Genomic DNA, 25,517 nt, shown 5'->3' with positions numbered 1-25,517 from the left:
AAGCTTAGCAAGACCTCTGCTTCAAGGTCAGCCGGTATTGATCCAGTGGGAAAAACATCACGGCAGTCGCCCACGTAAACAGACAGGGCGACACAAGAAGCAGGAGGGCAATGGCAAAAACTGCAAGGACTTTTCGCTGGGCGGAAAATCATGTGATAGCACTGTCAGCAGTGTTTCATCCCGGGAATGGAAACTGGGAAGCAGACTTCCTCAGCAGGCACGGCCTCCACCCGGGAGAGTGGAAACTTCATCGGGAAGTTTTTTCCACATGATTGTAAACCGTTGGGAAATACCAAAGGTGGACATGATGGCGTCCCGTCTGAACAAAACGGGACAGGTATTGCGCCAGGTCAAGAGACCCTCAGGCAATAGCTGTGGACGTTCTGGTAACACCGTGGGTGTACCAGTCGGTGTATGTGTTCCCTCCTCTGCTTCTCATACCTAAGGTGCTGAGAATTATAAGACGTAGAGGAGTAAGAACTATACTCATGGCTCCGGATTGGCCAAGAAGGACTTGGTACCCGGAACTTCAAGAGATGCTTACAGAGGTCTTATGGCCTCTGCCGCTAAGAAGGGACTTGCTTCAGCAAGTACCATGTCTGTTCCAAGACTTACCGCAGCTGCGTTTGTCGGCATGGCGGTGGAAAGCCGGATCCTAAGGGAAAAAGGCATTCCGGAAAAGGTCATTCCTACCCTGGTCAAAGCCAGAAAGGAGGTGACCGCACAACATTATCACCACATGTGGCGAAAATATGTTGCGTGGTGTGAGGCCAGGAAGGCCCCACAAAGAATTTTCAACTCGGTCGTTTCCTGCATTTCCTGCAAACAGGAGTGTCTATGGGCCTCAAATTGGGGTCCATTAAGGTTCAAATTTCGGCCCTGTCGATTTTCTTCCAGAAAGAATTGGCTTCAGTTCCTGAAGTCCAGAAGTTTGTCAAGGGAGTATTGCATATACAACCCCCTTTTGTGCCTCCAGTGGCACTGTGGGATCTCAACGTAGTTCTGGGATTCCTCAAATCACATTGGTTTAAAACCAGTCAAATCTGTGGATTTGAAGCATCTCACATGAAAAGTGACCATGCTCTTGGCCCTGGCCTGGACCAGGCGAGTGTCAAATTGGTGGTTTTTTCTCAAAAAAGCCCATATCTGTTTGTCCATTCGGACAGGGCAGAGCTGCGGACTCGTCCCCAGTTCTCTCCCTAAGGTGGTGTCAGTGTTTCACCTGAACCAGCTTATTGTGGTGCCTTGCACCTACTAGGGACTTGGAGGACTCCAAGTTGCTAGATGTTGTCAGGGCCCTGAAAATATGTTCCAGGACGGCTGGAGTCAGGAAAACTGACTTGCTGTTATCCTGTATGCACCCAACAAACTGGGTGCTCTTGCTTCTAAGCAGACTATTGCTAGTTGGATGTGTAATACAATTCAGCTTGCACATTCTGTGGCAGGCCTGCCACAGCCAAAATATGTAAATGCCCATTCCACAAGGAAGGTGGGCTCATCTTGGGCGGCTGCCCGAGGGGTCTCGGCTTTACAACTTTGCCGAGCAGCTACTTGGTCAGGGGCAAACACGTTTGCTAAATTCTACAAATTTGATACCCTGGCTAAGGAGGACCTGGAGTTCTCTCATTCGGTGCTGCAGAGTCATCCGCACTCTCCCGCCCGTTTGGGAGCTTTGGTATAATCCCCATGGTCCTTTCAGGAACCCCAGCATCCACTAGGACGATAGAGAAAATAAGAATTTACTTACCGATAATTCTATTTCTCGGAGTCCGTAGTGGATGCTGGGCGCCCATCCCAAGTGCGGATTATCTGCAATACTTGTACATAGTTACAAAAATCGGGTTATTATTGTTGTGAGCCATCTTTTCAGAGGCTCCGCTGTTATCATACTGTTAACTGGGTTTAGATCACAAGATGTACGGTGTGATTGGTGTGGCTGGTATGAGTCTTACCCGGGATTCAAAATTCCTCCCTTATTGTGTACGCTCGTCCGGGCACAGTATCTAACTGGCTTGGAGGAGGGTCATAGGGGGAGGAGCCAGTGCACACCACCTGATCGGAAAGCTTTACTTTTGTGCCCTGTCTCCTGCGGAGCCGCTATTCCCCATGGTCCTTTCAGGAACCCCAGCATCCACTACGGACTCCGAGAAATAGAATTATCGGTAAGTAAATTCTTATTTTTTCCAGACACTCCCTGAAAACGGTGAGTTGCCGCCCACGAACGCCTTCTTCCTGTCAATCTTCTTGCGATCGCCAGTGTGATCGCTTTCTTCATTAGTTCTGTCGCTGCCCGGAGATCCCCGTTGCCGGCGGCCGATGCGCCTGCGCATTGTTTTGCATGCGCTGTTCAGACCCGATCGCATGGCTGCAAAAAAAGGCAGCGTGCGATCAGGTCTGAATGACCCCCCATGTGCACTGCAGGGGGGAAGGTATAACATGTGCAGAGAGAGTTAGATTTGGGTGGGGTGTGTTTTAAACTGAAATCTAAATTGTAGTGTAAAAAAAAAAGCAGCCAGTATTTACCCTGCACAGAAACAATATAACCCACCCAAATCTAACTCTGCAAATGTTATATCTGCCCCCCTGCAGTGCAAATGGTTTTGCCTAACTGCTAACAAATTTGCTGCCACGATCAGATCTGAAATACCCTCTTGGTGCTTTGTGAACCACATACATGTATGATGCGACTTGGGTATAAATCAGTGTTATACTCTATTATGTAAATGTTCTATAATGATAGTGTAATGCTGCAAAGGTTAAAAGGGGTTAGTCTCATGTTCACAGAATATATAATTACAGATAATTCTAATTACATATAATGGGCGGGATTCAAATCTTTTATTGCCCCCGATCTCCCGTCTAAAGTGATGGGAGATCGCAGGGCAATATTCTATGGCCCCCTGTTATCGCCTGATCGCGCCCATAAGAGATGGGTTTAGCTGCGTAAAGCAGCTAAACCCGACTAAAGTCACGGGCGCGATCGCGAAAAGTCCCGTTTGGGCATCCAAATTGGTAACTTTTCATGCATTTTGGCTCACCACCCCAGGGGGTGGCAAGCTGAAATGCTAATATCGCGCCCATCGGCAGCAACATTTGAATACTGCCGACGGGCGCGATGGGGGTGGGAGGGGGGGCCAGAAGATTTGAATCCCGCCCATTTGGGGGAATTCAAATGTTTGAAAAGTCGGGTGATGTCTTTTTTCCCCTGTCTATTAGATAGGAAAAAACAGACACCCAACTGATTTTTTTCAACAATTCCACCCATCATGTATATTTCTTGTTGGTGGTTGCCCCATACTTGCCTACTTTTGAAAAAACATTTCAGGGAGATGTGAAAGTAACACCTGTAAGTACGGGCGTGTACTGCTACATCGGAGAGGAGTGTCATAAAAATGACTTACATCCAAATGTAAATGAGCCCCAAAGTTAGTAAGATCTATTTGTTGAAGAAAAGACACTGATATTTTGCAGGATTTGTTTGTGTATTGTGTTTTACAAGAGATTCTGTATACTGTAAGTGGGGATCATTGTGATTTATAACCAATGCAGGGAAATGGCACTGATAATCCCATTTGAATGTATGTATCTTTGATTTCTTTTTTTCCTCAAGAATGTAATAGCTACATAATAGGGGTAAAGTGCAATCAGGGAGATTGCTGGACTATTCAGGGAGTGAGGGAGATTGCTGCTATTTCAGGGAGTCTCCTGCAGAATGAGGGAGGGTAGGCAACTATGGGTTGCCCTACTCCAGATTTATATGTGTGTTGGTGTATACATAAATATAGACCGTTCTGATGCTCTTGCATGTTGGGACTTATTGTTTCACAGCTGTTTAGCAGCATAGGTTGTCTTAATTGGTTTTGTTTTATCTGAGGTCTGTGAATGATTTTTATGTGGTCACCACACCAAGGGAAATCTTCCTGTTTGCACATGGCTAGTAGTGGTTTTATTAAACAATGTGGCAAATATGTTAACTGTTCCCTATTCTCATACCTCCCAACATGATCCTCTCCAGGAGGGACAGAATGCTCTGCTCCTGGACTTTTCTTTAATTTGTGATTGCCATCACCTGTGCTGAAACACCTTTCTTTATTCATTTACCTGTTCAAAACAGGTGATGGCATTCACAAATTAAGAAAAAAGTACAGAAGCAGAGCATCTTGTCCCTCCTGGAGAGGGTCATGTTGGGAGGTATGCCTATTCTTAAGTGTTTTGCTGACCACAAGGTTTTACTGTAGCATATTGCAGAGTGTATAGCTGGCCAGTGCCTCATGCACACAGGTGTAATGTCAGGCATATAACGCACATTCTACTGGCTTATTAAATGCACTTCAACAGTGATAGTGTAAATGTAAAAACACATTGACGTGTGACCACACACCTTCTGGCTTCACTTTGCGTCAGTTCCACTGTTGCCCACAGTTATTAGAAGCATTAGCTCTCAGTGGGGAAGAGTGTATTAGCTGCACACACATCTGCCATATACCTGACCATTGCAGGTTTTCCTGTGTACCTCTGTGGGTGCAAGGAAAATATTGCAGTGTTGTAAATGGTTGTAATACGCTTTCAGCCACATTTGTTAAGCCGCTTCGGATCTTCTGTAAAGCAGGTATTAAGTACAAGGTTTTGTACATGCTTTTCAATATAAAGTGTATGAGCCCAAACCACAGATGGGCAGACAGCTTTAATCCATTTATAGAGCTTTATTCAGGTTTGTTAGCAAACCAAAAAAGTTAGCAATTGGGCAAAACCATGTTGCACTGAAGATTGGGTAAATATAACATGTGCAGAGAGAGTTAGATTTGGGTGAGGTGTGTTCAAACTGAAATCTAAATTGCAGTGTGATGGAGCCCATACACAGTGCTATTTGTGCTAAGGGGGTAATTCAGACCTGATCGCTGTTTTGCGTTTTCGCACAGCGGGTGATCAGACCTGAACTGCACATGCGTATGCACCGCAATGCGTCGGACGACTGCTCTGGACATTAGTGCATAGCGATGGGATGGTGCGAAAAAAGCGATCGCAAGGTGATTGACAGGAAGAGGCCATTTGTGGGTGGCAAATGACCGTTATACAGGAGTGTCCGGAGAAACGCAGGAGGGACCAGGCGTTTTCAGGGAGGGTGTCTGACGTAAGCTCCGGACCCGATCAGCAAGAAACAAACGCAGCGGCTGAGTAGGTCCTGGGCAGTGCAGAGACAGCAGAAACTGATGTTTGTGCAGGTCTCCTACAAAAGCGAATGCACACCTACACAAACCGTATACCCTCCCCCTGTAGGCGGAGACTATCTGATCGCAGTGATGCAAAATACACACCCTAGCGATCACGTCTGAATTACCCTCTAGGTGAGATTTGAGCCTATACCAGTGGTTCCCAAACTTTTTTGAGTTACGGCACCCTAGAGTATCAGAATTTTTTTTACCGCACCCCTAGGCCAAAAATGTCTTATTGAGAAATTCAGAAATAAAATATGAAATTAAGTAAATTATGTTTATATGTCATCCTTAGGGTCAGTTATGGGGTGAGGGACAGGATTTGCTTCTGTTTGTCCACATATATTATTATTGGCAGCCACCAACACTAGTTTAACTTATTACATTGACTGTAAATAATCTGAATTGGTTCTGAACCACCAATCCAAGGCACCCCTGCAACTGTCCCGAGGCACCCCAGGGTGCCACGGCACACAGTTTGGGAACCACTGGCCTATACAATGGGCAGTATTTACTAAAAATCCGAGTTTGGCCGATTTGTGGGTTTTTTTTTCTAAGTCCCAATCCGGGAATTCACTAAGCAGAAAACTCGGCAGTGTCTGGTCTATTCGTAATGGTTTGATTGGCAAAGTTCTGAAATACGAATGAATAGACCATCGGTCAAACGCGGCTGTTATTTCATACAATACGGCCATTCACTATTCATTCGTATTTGGGTGTTAGTCTCTGAGTGCTCAAGTGCGGGTCTATTTTTTTTCGATTCGTTAAAAAAGCAAAAAAATAGACCCGTTTTTTTGTTTTGCCAAGTACGTGGATTATACATTGGACACAATCTACACTGGATTATGTGAGTATAATTTTTTTCACAGGAACCCCAAGGATTCTACAGGGACAAGAGGACAGAGCCTCGTGTGAACATAGGTAAGTATGTATGTTTGGAGGTGTGCATGTATGTAATAAAATTATACTTTCACGGTGTGTGTGTCCTATTTTTATTTGGGTATTTTTTTTACAGAAGAACTATAGGTACCAGCTGGCCCGTTTAACCCCCGCATGCTGGTACTTGTGGTTCTCCAAGTACCAGCTTGCGGGGGAGGCTTGCAGGGACTTGTAGTTCTTGTGCAAAAAACAATATTCTTTTATTTTACACTTGGCTATCAGCCCCCCATCCGCAGCCCTTGGATGGGGGGGACAGCCTCGGGCTTCACCCCTGGCCCTTGGGTGGCTGGAGGGGGGGGACCCGGAGCTGGTTGATCAAATATGGGGGAATCCCTGTCAATTTTTTTCCCATATTTTTTCAACCGGGACCAGCTCAAAGAGCCCGAGGCTGGTTATGCTTAGGAGGGGGGACCCCACGCAATTTTTTTCAGATTTTTATACACATTTTTAAAACCTTTTTAAGGTACACAATGAAGCCCTGCACGGATCTCACAGATCCGGCCGGGATTCCTTGTGTTTTGTAAGGCAGTGTTTTACTCATCACTCCCGTAAAACACTGCCTGATATTACGAATCACATCGACATCGGAAAATACGAATTGTGAAAAGTCGGCAGCTTAGTGAATGACCGTATCAGGATTCAAAAAGTTGCAGTAAAATGCACCCGATACCATTTGAGTTCAAACACCCTTCAAAACGGCCAAAACACGAATCTTTGTAAATATACCCCAATGTCTGCTATTCAATTTGGGCTAAGTGGGGTATGCTATTTGAACTACATACGATTTTAAATACACTACAATGTAATGTATGCGATCTAGTACAAAAATACCTGCCTGCACATACTTTTTTGCCTTGCAATATGGTCTTCACGGGAGCACGCATCACATCGCAAGTGACACCGCACATGGTGCGATTTGAACTAGACGTGATGCTCTTTGAACTACAAAGTTCAAATAGCATGCGATAATTGCACTGTGTGTGGGCTCCATAAGAATTCATCAGCCCGTATTTACCATGTGTCGAAACAATATAACCCACTAAAATCTAAATCTCTCTACACATTTTACATCAGCCCCACCTGCAGTGCTATATGGTTTTCCCCAATTGCTAACCTTTTTGGTTTGCTAACAAATCTGAATAACCCCCATGGCCAGGTGTTTATGAAGGTGGAATAAGAGGGACAGCCTCAGTTATTCATTCACCAGATATGCTAAAGTTAAAATGTAACACATAAACAAGAACCTGGATAGTACATTTTGCAGATTTACAAATACACTCATGGCTAACGCTAAGTGAACACTGGGACATCACACCCATATCAACATCTCTTTCTGAAACCTTGGACATTAATATGGGTGGCACCCCTCTGTTGATATAACAGCCTCCACTAGATTTGGAATGTGTGGGGATTTGTAGTTAGCATTCCTGTTCATTCTAAAGGTGTTTGATGGGATTATGGTTATAAATTAACTCTGTTCAGACTGCTAATTTGTGACTATGGAGATTGCACATCGGTATTCTTTATGTTTTGCACTTTTGGACATGTAGTGTTGATCAGCCTGCTGTACATATATAAAATTGACCAAACCAACTGGCTCATAGTTCTGAGCACATTGCCAAATGAGAGCTCAGTGCTGTACAAATATACATAGCAGAGTGCAGGGCCGGATCTAGGCCTTGTGGCGCCCAGGGCGGAAAATAGGGGCGTGGCTTTGAAGGGGCGTGGTCAGTTAAGCCCCCTGTAGCTGTGCCCTCAGCAGTTGTGCCCCCAATACTGTGCCCCAGTAGCGCCGATCACCCCCAAAAAAAAAAAAAATACAATCCCCGCTCCTGCTTCCCGACCGCTGCTGTCCTCCGTCTCCGGCCGCCGGCGCCGCTCCTCGGATCTATGGGAGAGACGTCATGACGTCTCTCCCATAGCACAGCATAGACACTAGAGGTCAATTATGACCCCTAGCGTCTATGTGCCGGTCCCACAATGCCGTGCGGTGCGCGATGCCGTCATCACACACCGGACAGCACCGAGGGACACCACCAGCAGTGGATCTTGCCACGGCGGCGATGCCCTCCAGAAGGTGGCGCCCCGGGCAAAAATCCTGCGTGCCCGTAGCAAGATTTGCTACTGGCAGGGTGTATTATTGGGTAAAAATATCAAAGTTGAGAACAGTGTATTTATGAAGCTATGGAAGGCAGAAGTTACCCCAACAATTCCATAATGGGTATGCAGTTAATATACTGGCTGTTGGGATCCCGGCAATCAGGAGACCGGTGCTGAAATGCTGACGGACTGAACCCCGACCAACACAGGTTATTCCTACTCGGTTGGTGGATCCAGGCCCACTCCCTGGTGATTGTCCAAGGGTTTCAGGCTAATTTATTAGGTGCATAAATGTCATTGCTTAATGTTCATTCTACTAAATGTATTGATAAATTATTTTGTGTTATTGTTAGGAAATCTCTGGATGCATTGCTTTGATTTTGTCTGAGACATATTTTTCTTCCTGTCCAACAGAATAGAGTAGCACACAAAGCTTTAGGCACTGGAAAGATCAGGAGCGAGGAACACCATGTAAAACTGCCTTCTATCACACATGTCAATAGCTATGAGATCATACAGTAGGCGAGAGGAGTACAGGCACGTAGTAGTGGTTGATGCCTGCATAGTATAGTTCTAAGCTTGTGTTTAGTGCAGACATCAAGCTACACATGAATGTACAGGTATTCAGGACTATCTTCTGGCTTGGTCAGGATGTTGCGTTAAGTGTGTGTTTTTGCATTCATATGTAGATGTTATTGTTACAGATTGCCCCCCTTTGAATCCGGCTGTGTCGCCACTGGCTTGGATGTTGGGAAGCTGGATATCTGATCCTGCTGGGGAAGGGGAGTTTCCCTCCATCCCATCCTTTCGCTACGTGGAGGAAGCGGTGATCTCGCACGTTGGACAGCCCATGCTGAATTTTATGTGAGTGGGATATGATGGACTCTTGCAGTAGACCCCCATTGCTCTCCAGTATGGCTGTCATTTTGTTTACTGTAGTGCTATTTCGTCTTCCATACTAATCAGTGGTGCCTGCTTGCTGTTGGCTGAAATCCAGTAAAAGTGACTGGTTTTCTGGTTTTCTGGAACTGGCGTAGCTTCAAACATTCTGCACTAAGTAGGATCATTATGTAGGATTTTGCATATTTGTCAGGAGGAGGAAGACGGAAGTATGGCATAAGCAGGAAAACAATATATTTATAGGCAGTGTACATAAATTGAAGTATGATGTGCCTGTATTCATAACTTGCAGTACGATTCCTGTGTTTTCATGTTATGCAGGTTCTCTTCCTCTAACCCTGAGACGGGGACGGCAATGCACAGAGAATGTGGATTCATCCGTGTGAAGCCTGGGACCAACCAAGTGGCATTTATATGTGCTCAGAACATGGGTAAGCCCAGCAGGGCACCAACTACATTCTGTACATGATAATGGAAAAACGTAAATTCAAAATCTAAAGCTTCAGTGCCATCCATAGCTACCAGGTTTGCCAAATGACCATATATTTATTCTATAGATTGCAGATTATGCTAGGGCAGGTGGGTGTCATTGGGAAAACAGGAGGAACCAATAGTGCAGTTCTTTGTGTAAGCACTGGAATATACTGTAATACCCCTTTTCCACTAGCTCTAAAAACAAGGGGGCGCGCATGTACCTGTGTTTTTTCCTAGTGGAAACTGCTCCCCCTGCAAATTCCCGTATCAAGTGATCCCGGTAAGCTGTGTAGTGTGAACAGAAGACGTGTCGATGCGACACGGCTCCCGTTCACAGTGTATGGAAGGGCGGCGCTGCACCGCTCCTGACGCGTCAGCAACAGCGTCACCAACCCAGCAATATGCCGTGTTGGTGAGCTGAGTGTAGAAGGGGGCTGTAGCACGGGTCGCAGCCGTGTCAGGCTCCCGGCTGCGACCTGTGCTACAAGTGGAAAAGGGGTATTAGTAAAATGAGTGTGCGTACCATAAAACAATTAAGTAATTATCTCTTAAATCAATATGATGGACAAAAACACTTTTGGACACCCCCTGTTTTCCTTCTCACAGATTGCATGTCCCATTGTGAATGACTGGTTTCTTTTTGGGGCCCCCAGTCATTTTGTACACCAAACGAGTGCTATACATCGCAGTGTTCATTCTAGCACCCTGCACCTAATCAGTGAGGAGGGCATATTTTAATTTTGAAGGGCAAAATTTTAGACGTGATTTATTACTACAGCTTTTATAGCTGTAACTATACATCATGTAGTATTTATTATTATTAATAATAACAACAGTTTCTTACATAGCGCAGCATATTCCATTACGCTTTACAATTGGAAACAACAGTGATATAACAAAACTGGGTAATAACAGACAGACTTAGACATAGTAAGGTCCTGCTCACAAGCTTACAATCTATAGGGAAATAGGCATTGATACTGTACACAAGGATAGGTGCCGTCTATTGCATAATGGTCCACCAGATAGCAAAGGTTCTTGGTGGGCTGTATGATATGGTCACACAGCAATGTTGGCCAAGGGTTAGGATGATGTGAAAGAGAAAAAATGTGAGGATATGTGTGGACTACAGTGGGGATGTAATTAGAGAGGAAAGCTTATGAAGTTTAATGTGGGTGGGCTCGGAATTTTGTAAGCTTATGTGAGAAGGTGAGTTTTCAGGGATAGCTTGAAGGTTTGGAGACTAGGGTGAGTCTTATTGTGCATGGGAGGGCATGCCACAGAGTGGATGCAGCTCAAAAAAAGCTAAAACAAAATTAGCCTTGCAGCTGCATTCAAAGTGGATTGTAGTGGTGAAAGTCTGTTTTTGGTAAGACCAGTAAAGAGACCATTGTAATAATCAATGTGGGAGATAATGAGAGCATAAATTAGAGTTTTTGCGGTGTCTCTGTAAGATATGATCGTATTTTGGATATGTTTTTTAGATGTATGTAACATGATTTTGAGACAGTTTTAATGTGTGGAACAAAGGACAGTTTAGAGTCAAGCATGACACCTAGGCAGCGAGCTTGTGGGGTGGGGTTGACTGTCATATTATCAACAGTGATAGAGATATCAGGTTAGTAACTACTATTGGCTGGTGGAAATATAATTCTCTTTTTGACATATTAAGTTTGAGGTGACGAGATGACATCCAACATGAAACGGCAGAAAGACATTCAGTGATGCAGACCAATACAGATGGTGACAAATCTGGGGAGCATAGGGAGTGCTGAAAGTAGGGTGGGTATGGGTTGGTACGGAGTACCATTAAGAAATATGGTGGTGGTATGCACCACCGTGGGCTGGTGGTACGCAGTACCACCAGCCCACCGCCGGAGGCACAGGGTCTCTGTCCGCAATGAGCATGCAACCCCTGGCAACGAGCAAGAAATCCCTGACAATGAACATGTAACACCTGGCAAAGCACAAGAAACCCGTGGAGATGAGCATGTAGGGCGGTAAGTCCTACTAAAGGCATTATGTGTGTAAACGACACTGCAGGGGGCATTATGTGTGTAAGTGACACTAGTGGGGCATTATGCGTGTAAGCAGCACATCAGGGGGCATTGTGTGTAAGCGGCACTACAGGGGGGCATTATGCATGTAAGCAGCACTACAGGGAACATTAAAATACCATGGGGGCTCCGCCTTTGCTTGTTACACATATGTTCTCTATATTGGAATGTTTAAAGGTTTTATGTGAGGAAAAGTTTGAAAATATGTTTTGATCTCTCCTTGATCTAACACGAGATAGAATATTCTATGTCTTACTATCTTTTGGCATGATGACCATGTGTCCACCCTGTTATATAGTGCTGGTTTTTATATTCTTTGTCTCGAAATGCTGGATTTATATTCTGTACTATGAGAGATTATAATAAAAACATAAAAAAAAAAAAAAATGCCATGGGGGGACTCAAAATGTATAATTACGCCACTGCATGTATAGCGTTACCCAGCAGTGCCGGGAACGCTGGCGCCGCCAGGAGAAGATGCAGAAAGCTGCATCTTTTGCCATGAACCCCTGGCAGCAAGTAAATAGAAGCCTTATTGTGGGGCATAATTTGTAAGAGGCATTTTTGTGTGTGGGACATAAAATGGTGTCAGTGGCATAACTGTGTGTGGTATAATATGTAATAGGCATTATGGTGTGTGGTATAATAAGCGATAGGCATTACGGTGTCTGGCATAATGTGTAATGGGCATTCCGGTGTCTGGCATAATGTGTAATGGACATTACGGTGTCTGGCATAATGTATAAGGGGCATTGCGGTGTGTGGCATAATGTGGCCATACCCCTATTGTCATGTAGCCACTTCCCTAGTTTTGTGTGACCATGCCCCCTCAGGGCACGTGACCACGCCCATTTTTTACTATCAGTGCCACAAAGAAAAAAATTCTTCTTGCACCCCTGAGCATAGGTAGATTTGAGTATGATTCACATGCATATGATCCTGAAATCCAAAAGAGCTGATTAGTTTGCCAAGAGATATATAGATTGAGAAAAGCAGAGGGCCTAAGACTGAGCCTTGCAGTACTCCAACTGGTAGAGGTAGCAAAGAGGATGTGGATTCAGAAAACACTTAAAGAGCAATTAGATAGGATGAGAACCAAGAAAGGGCTGTGTACCTAGGTATTGTAGTGTTTATATGAGAAGAGTGTGGTTTACAAAAGCAGCGGAGAGATCTAGAAGAATAAGAAGCAGTGGCAGATTTTACCTATAGGTTGCAGGACTACAGCCCTCCCAGTAAACTCCACCACCCAGCTCAGTTTCAGTGAGCTAGATGCAGTCCGTCACTGTACTGGCTTCACTGTGAATGACAGTGACTTCCTATTGGAAGTCCCACCTGTTATGGGCCCTACATACTGCGCGATAGTAATGAAAGATATGAACAATCTCGTTCATTAATGAATGAGACACCGTTCATATCTTTCAGTGTGGAGGCACCAGCGATGAACGATGCACAGCCCCACGCTCGTTCATCACTGGTGTCCCGTCGCCTGTGCATGCAGGCCAATATGGACGATCTCGTCCATATTTGCCTGCACTTCTGTGGAGCCGGATGACGGGGGAAGTGAAGAAACTTCACTCCCCCCCGTCAGTGCCCCCCCTGCCGCTGGGTCTCCCGTCGGCCGTATCCACTGTCGGACAGCTCGGCGGTGGATCGCTCAATGTGTAGGGCCCATAAGTCACAGACAATACAGGCAGTCCCATGAGAGTTATTTCCTCCCTCTTGGCTGCAATTAGCAGAGAGAGGTCTTCCTGTGGGAAGCCACTGCCTGCCTTTTGCGCAACCTCATATGTGGGCTGCAGCTGATCCAGGTCAAAGATACAGGTGTTTCGCGCATGGACTGCCGCCTGTACACGTGCCGGTCCCAGCACCTGCCTGATCTATTGCGCAAGTGCCAGGACCTGGCTGACAAGGGCGCAGCCGGCTCTCTTCTTCAGGCAGTGGCAGCTCCCCTACCCCAGGCAGGTAGGAGCAGTCGCTGGAACTGAGTAATAGCCTTTAGACAGCGGTGACCCTCCCAGAGACAGCTCTGTGGAGTTTTGGGAGCGAAAGCCTGACTGAAGTGGGTTCAAAAAATTGTGATAGATTGGAGAGGCAAGGGAGCAGAGAGATGGGATGGTAATTCGACAGAGTTATTGTACGAAAGTTCTTTTTCTTTTCCAGAATGGGAGCAATCACTACTTTCTTGAAGAGTGATGGAAAAATACCAGTAGTGAGAGAGAGATTACAGATTATAGTTAAGGTTGGGATGAGCACAGAAGACAGATCTTTACTGATTTATGAGTGCATAGGATCAAGAGGAGATTGTTCATCTTAATTTGTGGGAGCAAGTACAGAAAGTTCCAGAGGGTTCAGGTAGGAAATGAGCAGGTCACTGTGTTGTGGAAGAGCATACCATTTAATTAGGAAGTAGGACGCAAGACCTTGCGCCTTGATAGTGGCTTGTGGGTTTGGTAGGGGAGGGTTAAGAAGTGATTTAAATGTTTTAAAAAGTCACTTGGGGTCAGAGGCTTGAGCAGAGATGAGAGATTGGAAATATGTTTGTTTGGCAGTGTCCAGGGCATTACGATAGGAGTGGTAGATAGTCTTATATGTGAGGAAGTTGGTTTGGAGCACGAGATTTACTCCACTTACGTTCTACTTTACGTGAGTGTTTTTGTAGGTGTCTTGTTAATTTAGAGTGCCACAGTTGACATCTAAGCCTACGAGGAGTGTGATGGGTAGCTGGAGCCATTTCATCAAGGGCTATTTCAGTCTGGTTCAGGTATGATACAGGAGTCTCAAGAGAAGAGAATGCAGAAATTGGTGAGAGCGGTTGTTGCAGAGAGTTGGAAAGGTGTTAAAAATATTTTTTTCTAACATTTTTCGCCCTTAAAAATGTAAATATTCCCTCCTCACTGATTAGGTGCAGGGTGCTAGAATGAACACTACATTGGATGGACTGTTTTTGAACTTGAAAAATATTGAATATATACACTGCTCAAAAAAATAAAGGGAACACTAAAATAACACATCCTAGATCTGAATGAATTAAATATTCTTATTAAATACTTTGTTCTTTACATAGTTGAATGTGCTGACAACAAAATCACACAAAAATTATCAATGGAAATCAAATTTATTAACCCATGGAGGTCTGGATTTGGAGTCACACTCAAAATTAAAGTGGAAAAACACAGTACAGGCTGATCCAACTTTGATGTAATGTCCTTAAAACAAGTCAAAATGAGGCTCAGTAGTGTGTGTGGCCTCCACGTGCCTGTATGACCTCCCTACAACGCCTGGGCATGCTCCTGATGAGGTGGCGGATGGTCTCCTGAGGGATCTCCTCCCAGACCTGGACTAAAGCTTTCGCCAACTCCTGGACAGTCTGTGGTGCAATGTGGCGTTGGTGGATGGAGCGAGACATGATGTCCCAGATGTGCTCAGTTGGATTCAGGTCTGGGGAACGGGCGGGCCAGTCCATAGCATCAATGCCTTCGTCTTGCAGGAACTGCTGACACACTCCAGCCACATGAGGTCTAGCATTGTCTTGCATTAGGAGGAACCCAGGGCCAACCGCACCAGCATATGGTCTCACAAGGGGTCTGAGGATCTCATCTCGGTACCTAATGGCAGTCAGGCTACCTCTGGTGAGCACATGGAGGGCTGTGCAGCCCCACAAAGAAATGCCACCCCACACCATTACTGACCCACTGCCAAGCCGGTCATGCTGGAGGATGTTGCAGGCAGCAGATCGTTCTCCTTGGCGTCTCCAGACTCTGTCACGTCTGTCACATGTGCTCAGTGAGAACCTGCTTTCATCTGTGAAGAGCACAGGGCGCCAGTGGCGAATTTGCCAATCTTGGTGTTCTCTGGCAAATGCCAAACGTCCTGCACGGTGTTGGGCTGTAAGCACAACCCCCACCTGTGGACGTCGGGCCCTCATACCACCCTCATGGTGTCTGTTTCTGATCGTTTGAGTAGACACATGCACATTTGTGGCTTGCTGGAGGTCATTTTGCAGGGCTCTGGCAGTGCTCCTCCTGTTCCTCCTTGCACAAAGGCGGAGGTAGCGGTCCTGCTGCTGGGTTGTTGCCCTCCTACGGCCTCCTCCACGTCTCCTGATGTACTGGCCTGTCTCCTGGTAGCGCCTCCAAGCTCTGGACACTACGCTGACAGACACAGCAAACTTTCTTACCACAGCTCGCATTGATGTGCCATCCTGGATGAGCTGCACTACCTGAGCCACTTGTGTGGGTTGTAGACTCCGTCTCATGCTACCACTAGAGTGAAAGCACCGCCAGCTTTCAAAAGTGACCAAAACATCAGCCAGAAAGCATAGGAGCTGAGAAGTGGTCTGTGGTCACCACCTGCAGAACAACTCCTTTATTGGGGGTGTCTTGCTAATTGCCTATAATTTCCACCTGTTGTCTATTCCATTTGCACAACAGCATGTCAATCAGTGTTGCTTCCTAAGTGGACAGTTTGATTTCACAGAAGTGTGATTGACTTTACATTGTGTTGTTTAAGTGTTCCCCTTATTTTTTTGAGCAGTGTATTTCTCTGTATATATAAAATAAAGTCCCTGGTAGTCGTCTGTCTGGCTGTCTGGCTGTCTGTCTGTCTGTCTGTCTGACTTTCTGTCTGTTCAGGCTAATCTCAACAACTGCTGGACGGATTCTGATGCAGTTTTCACATTTTTATAGAGCATTTGTCAAGGAAGGCTTAGATGTATGAAACATTAGTCTATGACAAAAGGAAGCTGAGCAGTGATGATTTTAGTAAGAGTGACAATTTCAGTAAGAGAAGAATGGTAGTTCTCTGTCTACATGGCCAAGAGTGGTACTGCCGTAGCTGTGCTGCAGGGATAATCGGCATCAGCTTCCCTGTCCCTCCTACCTCTGTCTGTCTATGTACGTGCAGCTTCTGCCTGGCAGGGGGCATTAATAAGTCTGCCCGGCTGTATGATCTCTACTTATGGAAGTGATCTGGCAGTCAGTTCCTTCGGGGCAGAGCAATGTAATGAGGCTGCTCTGAGGTTCCATGGGAGAATTTGTCACTTAGATGGAAAAAATCCTTGAGAGATGAGAGGGGAATAAAGATCCTGAGTGGGAGGTGTAATGCCTTGACCTTGCTGCACGCATCTGGGAAATGTATACATCTCCCCAGCCTGACTTGACTATCCTCTATCACCCGCTGTCCTGGCCAGGCAATGTGCAAATTAGGGCCGGTTCTTGCCCTTGTGGCGCCCCGGGCAAAAGTTAGTGGTGTGGCTTAATGTGGGGGCGTGGTCAGCCACGCCCCCATTTGTAGCGCCGCTGAAAGGAAATTTAAAAAAAACAAACAAAGTATACTTACTATACCCCGCTCCTGATTCCAGACCTGCAGACCTCCCCCCGGCGCCGCTCTTCTCCTCGGATCTATGGGAGAGACGTCAGTCATGACGTCTCCCCCATAGCACAGCATAGGCACTAGAGGTCAATTATGACCCCTAGCGTCTGTGCTACAATGCTGTGCGGTGCGCGATGACGTCATCGTGCACCGCACAGCAAAGATCCTCTCCATGAAGGGAAACTAGACGCTTAGCGTCTGATACCCTTCACAGCGGGGGGGGGGACCAGCGCCACGAAGGGAAACTAGACGCGTAGCGTCTGGTTCCCTTCTCACAGCGGGGGGAGGCACAGCGCGGGGGCACTGCTGGGGGGCACTCTGCACAGTGGCGGATCTTGCCATGGTGTGGCGCCCTCCGGAGGGTGCCGGCGCCCTCCGGAAGGCGGCGCGCCGGGCAAAAGTCCTGCTTGCCCGTGGCAAGATCCGCCACTGGTGCAAATGCACATCCTGCATGGTTCTGATGGGGTTAAATCCCATGCTCCTCTTTTCTAGGAACATACTCATTTACACCCAAGTGTGCATCTCATTTACTATGAAATTGTGATGAGGTCCAGGCTATTTTCCACACTGGAAAATATTCCTCCACCTGCAGTGACCATTTTAATGAAGCACGTAAAAGAAAACACGGCTGTCCAAGCGCAGGGATGATCGAAAGCCCATGTATAGCCGGCCGGTGTGGGAGTATACACAGGGCTCGCCCACAGTAAATGAGTCTGTTGTGGCCTCAACATGTCTATTTTTGAGAAGCTCTTTAATTAAAATGTAACTATTGCCGAAACATTAAGCAAATATAGGTTGTAGAACAGATACGTTAAAGATTGCTTCCGTGTGCAGCTGGGGCAGGTCGCTATTGTGTGTGTGTGTGTGTGTGTGTGTGTGTGTGTATGTATTTATATATGTGTGTTAAATATAGATATATAATCTGTATCTGCCATTGTGTTGATGTACTATATGTATTATTCCTTTACATTAATAATTGCTTGGGTGTTAAAACTTGTTAGTTTTATCTATACAACATTGGACTAATGCACAGGTTCTCAAACTCGGTCCTCTGGACCCTACACAGTGCACATTTTCCTGGTCCCCTCACAGAATCAGTAGTGAAATAATTAGCTCCACCTGTGGATCTTTTAAAATGGGTCAGTGAGTAATGAATACACATGTGCACCTGCTGGGTGATCTGGAAAACATGAGCTGTGTGGGGTTCTGAGGACCGAGTTTGAGAACCACTGGACTAATGCATTAGCATTTCACAAAGAGACAATAAAGTGCATGTGGAGTGGAGAATTGAGCCAGTGGAGAAGTGCCCATGTTAACCAATCAGCATTGACGTAATATTTATAATTTGCATAATATTAAATTATACAGAGCAGCTGATTGGTTGCCATGGGCAGCTTCTCCACTTTTTTCACTGCTTCATGAATAGACCCTTTAGTCTGCCTGGTGTCGGCTTGTTGGCAGTTCTGCCTATAGCTGTAGCATTAGTGGCTGGCCTTAAGTATTCCAGGAATGGGGTAATCCGGTTATTCATGATGGCACACCTCAGTTTCATGGCCAGGTTAGCTGCACATGAAGCACTACTGTGTTAATTCTATTTAACTCTCTCCCTGGTCTACGATTAGGTCTTGTGGAAGTGGAAGAAGGCGAAGTGCAGGGAGAACAGCTCAGTCTGACCTCACACTCACTCAGCAGAATCAGCTTTGCCAAAGAGCCTCATGTGCAGAAGGTAAGAAACCAGGTGCCCAAGTATGTCTGTGCCTGGCAGTGTATACACAGTACATCCGCACAGGGTAAAATTGGACGCAGCTTCTAAACTCAAAAACACAAGTTGCTGGAATATAGCAAGGTACAGTATATTTCATCAAACACACGCAGCCGATGCGGGCCGGGGAGTGATGAGTAGCTGGTCGGGAGCTACTCTTGAAGTGCAAAGGCATCGCCGCTGTGCGATGCCTTTGCACTTCTGCGGGGGAGGGGGGGGGGCGGCACTGACATTGGAGGCGGGATAGCCCTGTGCTGGGCGTCCCCCCGCATGTCAGTCGATCATCTCGGAATGGCCCCCAAAGTACCATCCAATCCGCTTATAACTGCCATGTTACAGGCTGTGTGTGACAGGTGCTGGTTGGTTAGTACTTTATCTCTCTCCAAGGCTTGGCAAATATCCCCTCTAGTCCTGTAATTGCATTAGGAAGGCAATTGATACAATCAGCTGAAAACAAAACTGTTTATTTCTCTGACGTCCTAGTGGATGCTGGGGACTCCGTAAGGACCATGGGGAATAGCGGCTCCGCAGGAGACTGGGCACAGCTAAGAAAGATTTAGGACTACCTGGTGTGCACTGGCTCCTCCCACTATGACCCTCCTCCAGACTTCAGTTAGAATCCTGTGCCCGGCTGAGCTGGATGCACACTAGGGGCTCTCCTGAGCTCCTAGAGAGAAAGTATATTTTAGTTTTTTTATTTTACAGTGAGATCTGCTGGCAACAGACTCACTGCAGCGAGGGACTAAGGGGAGAAGAAGCGAACCTACCTAACTGGTGGTAGCTTGGGCTTCTTAGGCTACTGGACACCATTAGCTCCAGAGGGATCGACCGCATGGAACCGGCCATTGGTGTTCGGTCCCTGAGCCGCGCCGCCGGCCCCCTTACAGAGCCAGAAGCAAGAAGAATCCGGAAAATCGGCGGCAGAAGACATCAGTCTTCACCAAGGTAGCGCACAGCACTGCAGCTGTGCGCCATTGCTCCTCATACACACTTCACACTCCGGTCACTGAGGGTGCAGGGCGCTGGGGGGGGGCGCCCTGAGAAGCAATAAATACACCTTGGCTGGCAAATATATCACAATATATAGCCCCAGAGGCTATATATGTGATAAATACCCCTGCCAGAATCCATAAAAAAGCGGGAGAAAAGTCTGCCGAAAAAGGGGCGGAGCTATCTCCCTCAGCACACTGGCGCCATTTCTCCCTCACAGCTCCGCTGGAAGGAAGCTCCCTGGTTCTCCCCTGCAGTCTACACTACAGAAAAGGGTAAAAAAGAGAGGGGGGGGCACTAAATTTAGGCGCAATATACATATAGCAGCTATAAGGGGATATAATTTAGTTAATCCCTGATTTATATAGCGCTCTGGTGTGTGCTGGCATACTCTCTCTCTGTCTCCCCAAAGGGCTTTGTGGGGTCCTGTCTTCTGTCAGAGCATTCCCTGTGTGTGTGCGGTGTGTCGGTACGGCTGTGTCGACATGTTTGATGAGGAGACTTATGTGGAGGAGGAGCAGGTGCCTATAAATGTGTTGTCACCCCCTGCGGGGCAGACACCGGAGTGGATGGACTTGTGGAAGGAATTACGCTAAAGTGTCGACTCCTTACATAAAAAATCTGACGACATGCCAAATGCGGGGCAGCCGGCTTCTCAGCCCGTGCCTGCCCAGACGTCTCAAAAGTCATCAGGGGCTATAAAACGCCCGCTACCTCAGATGGCAGACACAGATGTCGACACGGATACTGATACCAGTGTCGACGACGAAGAGACTAATGTAATGTCCAATAGGGCCACTCGTTATATGATTGAGGCAATGAAAAATGTTTTACACATTTCTGAGGTGACCCCAGGTACCACAAAAAAGGGTATTATGTTTGGGGAGAAAAAACTACCAGTAGTTTTTCCCCCTTCTGAAGAATTGAATGAAGTGTGTGAACTAGCGTGGGCTTCCCCCGATAAAAAATTGGTAATTTCAAAAAAATTACTAATGGCGTACCCTTTCCCGCCAGAGGATAGGTCACGTTGGGAAACACCCCCTAGGGTGGATAAAGCACTTACGCGCTTATCAAAAAAGGTGGCACTGCCGTCCCAGGATACGGCCGCCCTAAAGGAACCTGCTGACAGAAAGCAGGAGGCTCTCCAGAAAGCTATATATACACACACTGGTATTATACTGAGACCAGCTATTGCCTCAGCATGGATGTGCAGTGCTGCAGCTGCATGGTCAGGCTCCCTGTCAGAAAACATTGACACCCTAGACAGGGACACTATATTGCTAAACGTAGAGCATATTAAAGACGCTGTCTTTTACATAAGAGATGCACAGAGGGATATTTGCCGGCTGGCATCAAAAATAAGTGCACTGTCCATTTGTGCCAGGAGAGGGTTATGGACCCGGCAGTGGACAGGTGATGCAGATTCTAAAAGGCACATGGAAGTTTTGCCTTATAAGGGTGAGGAGTTGTTCGGGGATGATCTTTCAGACTTAGTGTCCACAGCAACAGCTGGGAAGTCAGCATTTTTGCCACATGTCCCCTCACAACCAAAGAGAGCACCGTATTATCAGGTGCAGTCCTTTTGCCCCCAAAAGAGCAGACGGGGTAGAGGCGCGTCCTTTCTGCCCAGAGGCAGAGGTAGGGGAAAAAAGCTGCAGCATACAGCCACTTCCCAGGAACAAAAGTCCTCCCCCGCTTCTTCTGCTAAGTCCGCGGCATGACGCTGGGGCTCAGCAGGCGGAGCCAGGTACGGTGGGGGGCCGTCTCAAAAACGTCAGCAATCAGTGGGCTCGCTCACAGGTAGATCCCTGGATCCTTCAAGTGGTATCTCAGGGGTACAGGCTGGAATTCGAGACACCCCCCCCCCCCCCCCCGCCGTTTCCTCAAATCTGCCTTACCAACGACTCCTTCAGAAAGGGAGGCTGTGTTAGAGGCAATTCACAAGCTGTATTCCCAGCAGGTGATAGTCAAGGTGCCCCTACTTCAACAAGGACGGGGTTACTATTCCACAATGTTTGTGGTACCGAAACCGGACGGTTCGGTGAGACCCATTTTAAATTTTAAATCCTTGAACACATATTTAAGAAAATTCAAGTTCAAGATGGAATCGCTCAGGGCGGTTATTGCAAGCTTGGAAGAGGGAGATTACATGGTATCTCTGGACATCAAGGATGCTTACCTGCATGTCCCCATTTACCATCCTCACCAGGAGTACCTCAGATTTGTGGTACAGGATTGTCATTACCAATTCCAGACGTTGCCGTTCGGCCTGTCCACGGCACCGAGGGTATTTACCAAGGTAATGGCCGAAATGATGATACTCCTTCGGAAAAAGGGAGTATTAATTATCCCATACTTGGACGATCTCCTGATAAGGGCGAGGTCCAGAGAGCAGTTGTTGGTCGGCGTAGCTTTATCTCAGGAGGTGCTACACCAGCACGGTTGGATTCTGAATATTCCAAAGTCTCAGCTGGTTCCGGCGACACGTCTACTGTTCCTGGGGATGATTCTGGACACAGTCCAGAAAAAAGTGTTTCTCCCAGAGGAGAAAGCCAAGGAGCTGTCGTCTCTAGTGAGAGGCCTCCTGAAACCAAAACAGGTGTCGGTGCATCATTGCACGCGAGTCCTGGGAAAGATGATAGCTTCCTACGAAGCGATTCCATTCGGCAGGTTCCATGCCAGAACCTTTCAGTGGGACCTGTTGGACCAATGGTCCGGATCGCATCTTCAAATGCATCGGTTGATAACCCTGTCTCCAAGGACCAGGGTGTCTCTGCTGTGGTGGCTGCAGAGTGCTCATCTCGGAGAGGGCCGCAGATTCGGCATACAGGACTGGGTCCTGGTGACCACGGATGCCAGCCTTCGGGGCTGGGGTGCAGTCACACGGGGAAGAAACTTCCAAGGACTTTGGTCAAGTCAGGAGACTTCCCTACACATAAATGTTCTGGAACTGAGGGCCATTTACAATGCCCTAAGTCAAGCAAAGCCCCTGCTTCAAAACCAGCCGGTTCTGATCCAGTCAGACAACATCACGGCAGTCGCCCATGTAAATCGACAGGGCGGCACAAGAAGCAGGACGGCGATGGCAGAAGCCACAAGGATTCTCCGATGGGCGGAAAATCACGTGTTAGCACTGTCAGCAGTGTTCATTCCGGGAGTGGACAACTGGGAAGCAGACTTCCTCAGCAGGCACGACCTCCACCCGGGAGAGTGGGGACTTCATCCAGAAGTCTTCCAACTGATTGTAAACCGTTGGGAAAAGCCACAGGTGGACATGATGGCGTCCCGCTTAAACAAAAAGCTAGAAAAATATTGCGCCAGGTCAAGAGACCCTCAGGCGATAGCTGTGGACGCTCTAGTGACACCGTGGGTGTACCGGTCGGTTTATGTGTTCCCTCCTCTTCCTCTCATACCCAAGGTACTGAGGATAATAAAGAAAAGAGGAGTAAGAACTATTCTCATTGTTCCAGATTGGCCAAGAAGGTCTTGGTACCCGGAACTTCAAGAATTAATCTCAGAGGACCCATGGCCTCTGCCGCTCAGACAGGACCTGCTGCTGTAGGGGCCCTGTCTGTTCCAAGACTTACCGCGGCTGCGTTTGACGGCATGGCGGTTGAACACCGGATCCTAAAAGAAAAGGGTATTCCGGAGGAAGTCATTCCTACGCTTATTAAAGCTAGAAAAGATGTAACCGTACAACATTATCACCGCATATGGCGAAAATATGTTGCGTGGTGTGAGGCCAGGAAGGCCCCAACGGAGGAATTCCAGCTAGGTCGAATTCTGCACTTCCTACAGTCAGGGGTGACTATGGGCCTAAAACTGGGTTCCATTAAGGTCCAGATTTCGGCTCTGTCGATTTTCTTCCAAAAAGAACTGGATTCACTGCCTGAAGTTCAGACATTTGTCAAGGGAGTGCTGCATATTCAGCCTCCTTTTGTGCCTCCAGTGGCACCGTGGGACCTCAACGTGGTGTTGGGTTTCCTAAAGTCACATTGGTTTGAGCCACTCAAAACCGTGGATTTAAAATATCTCACGTGGAAAGTGGTCATGCTTTTGGCCTTGGCTTCGGCAAGGCGTGTGTCAGAATTGGCGGCTTTGTCATGTAAAAGCCCCTATTTGATTTTCCATATGGATAGGGCAGAATTGAGGACGCGTCCCCAGTTTCTTCCTAAGGTGGTATCAGCTTTTCACTTGAACCAACCTATCGTGGTGCCTGCGGCTACTAGGGACTTGGAGGACTCCAAGTTACTGGACGTAGTCAGGGCCTTGAAAATTTATGTTTCCAGGACGGCTGGAGTCAGGAAGACTGACTCGCTATTTATCCTGTATGTACCAAACAAGATGGGTGCTCCTGCTTCAAAGCAGACTATTGCTCGCTGGATTTGTAGCACAATTCAGCTTGCGCATTCTGTGGCTGGCCTGCCGCAGCCTAAATCTGTAAAAGCCCATTCCACGAGGAAAGTGGGCTCTTCTTGGGCGGCTGCCCGAGGGGTCTCGGCTTTACAACTTTGCCGAGCTGCTACTTGGTCAGGGGCAAACACGTTTGCAAAATTCTACAAATTTGATACCCTGGCTGAGGAGGACCTTGAGTTCTCTCATTCGGTGCTGCAGAGTCATCCGCACTCTCCCGCCCGTTTGGGAGCTTTGGTATAATCCCCATGGTCCTTACGGAGTTCCCAGCATCCACTAGGACGTCAGAGAAAATAAGATTTTACTCACCGGTAAATCTATTTCTCGTAGTCCGTAGTGGATGCTGGGCGCCCGTCCCAAGTGCGGACTGTCTGCAATACTTGTATATAGTTATTGTTAACTACAAGGGTTATTGTTGAGCCATCTTTTGAGAGGCTCTGTTATGTTCATACTGTTAACTGGGTATATTATCACGAGTTATATGGTGTGATTGGTGTGGCTGGTATGAGTCTTACCCGGGATTCAAAATCCTTCCTTATTGTGTCAGCTCTTCCGGGCACAGTATCCTAACTGAGGTCTGGAGGAGGGGCATAGTGGGAGGAGCCAGTGCACACCAGGTAGTCATAAATCTTTCTTAGCTGTGCCCAGTCTCCTGCGGAGCCGCTATTCCCCATGGTCCTTACGGAGTCCCCAGCATCCACTACGGACTACGAGAAATAGATTTACCGGTGAGTAAAATCTTATTTTTAGTGAGATGCATATAGTATCAGCTCTACTTTAATAGGGTTGCAATAGTAATCCTTGTCTTCTCCTGATACAGATCTCCCGCATATTCCGTCTCACCTCTGATGGGAAGCTGGAGCAGACGGTCTCCATGGCAACTAGCACACAGGCCATGGCTCCTCACTTACATGTCACATACAGGAAAGTGACCTCATAGCAGTTTGTGTCCGAGTTATGGAACGAATGCCTTTACTGCTGACATGACCTGATTAAATTCATACTGCTGACCTCTCTAGTACCCTTTTAAAATTATTTATTTTTCCAAGAATTTATGTACCAAGTGTGTAATTATTAATCTTATTATACCATTCTTAAACTTCTTATAATCTGTGAGATACAGTGCCTCATGTTTTCACACCGTGTGTAACAACAATAACTAACCAACATACTGTATCTGAAAACTGTTCTGGTCATTCATTGTCAAAAAAATTCAGGTCACTAGGGGGCTGATTCTTAGACGCATCATCTGTCACTTTCACCACCATCATGGATAGTGTGGTACTTCCTAGGGTGGAT

General features: G+C 46.9%; 1 protein-coding gene across 6 annotated transcripts in view; it reads left to right on the top strand.

Annotated features, from left to right (window-relative positions):
- THAP4 (THAP domain containing 4) overlaps positions 1-25,228 on the top strand; it is a 227,011-nt gene extending 201,783 nt beyond the window's left edge. For 5 of the 6 annotated variants that reach the window (XM_063915829.1, XM_063915827.1, XM_063915828.1 and 2 more), the window contains 4 exons: positions 8,957-9,116; positions 9,474-9,583; positions 18,676-18,779; positions 25,039-25,228. In XM_063915829.1, coding sequence (XP_063771899.1) covers positions 8,957-9,116; positions 9,474-9,583; positions 18,676-18,779; positions 25,039-25,158 — 494 coding nt within the window. In that variant the 3' untranslated portion in view covers positions 25,159-25,228. The remainder of the gene's footprint in view (positions 1-8,956; positions 9,117-9,473; positions 9,584-18,675; positions 18,780-25,038) is intronic. The other variant, XM_063915830.1, reaches the window with a different exon arrangement.
- The last annotated feature ends 289 nt before the right edge of the window (positions 25,229-25,517 follow it).

The sequence above is a fragment of the Pseudophryne corroboree genome, chromosome 4 (assembly GCF_028390025.1).
Source record: "Pseudophryne corroboree isolate aPseCor3 chromosome 4, aPseCor3.hap2, whole genome shotgun sequence".
Classification (NCBI taxonomy): Eukaryota; Metazoa; Chordata; class Amphibia; order Anura; family Myobatrachidae; genus Pseudophryne; species Pseudophryne corroboree.
Note: the sequence above shows the minus strand (reverse complement) of the source record. Positions and strands in the feature narration are given on the sequence as shown.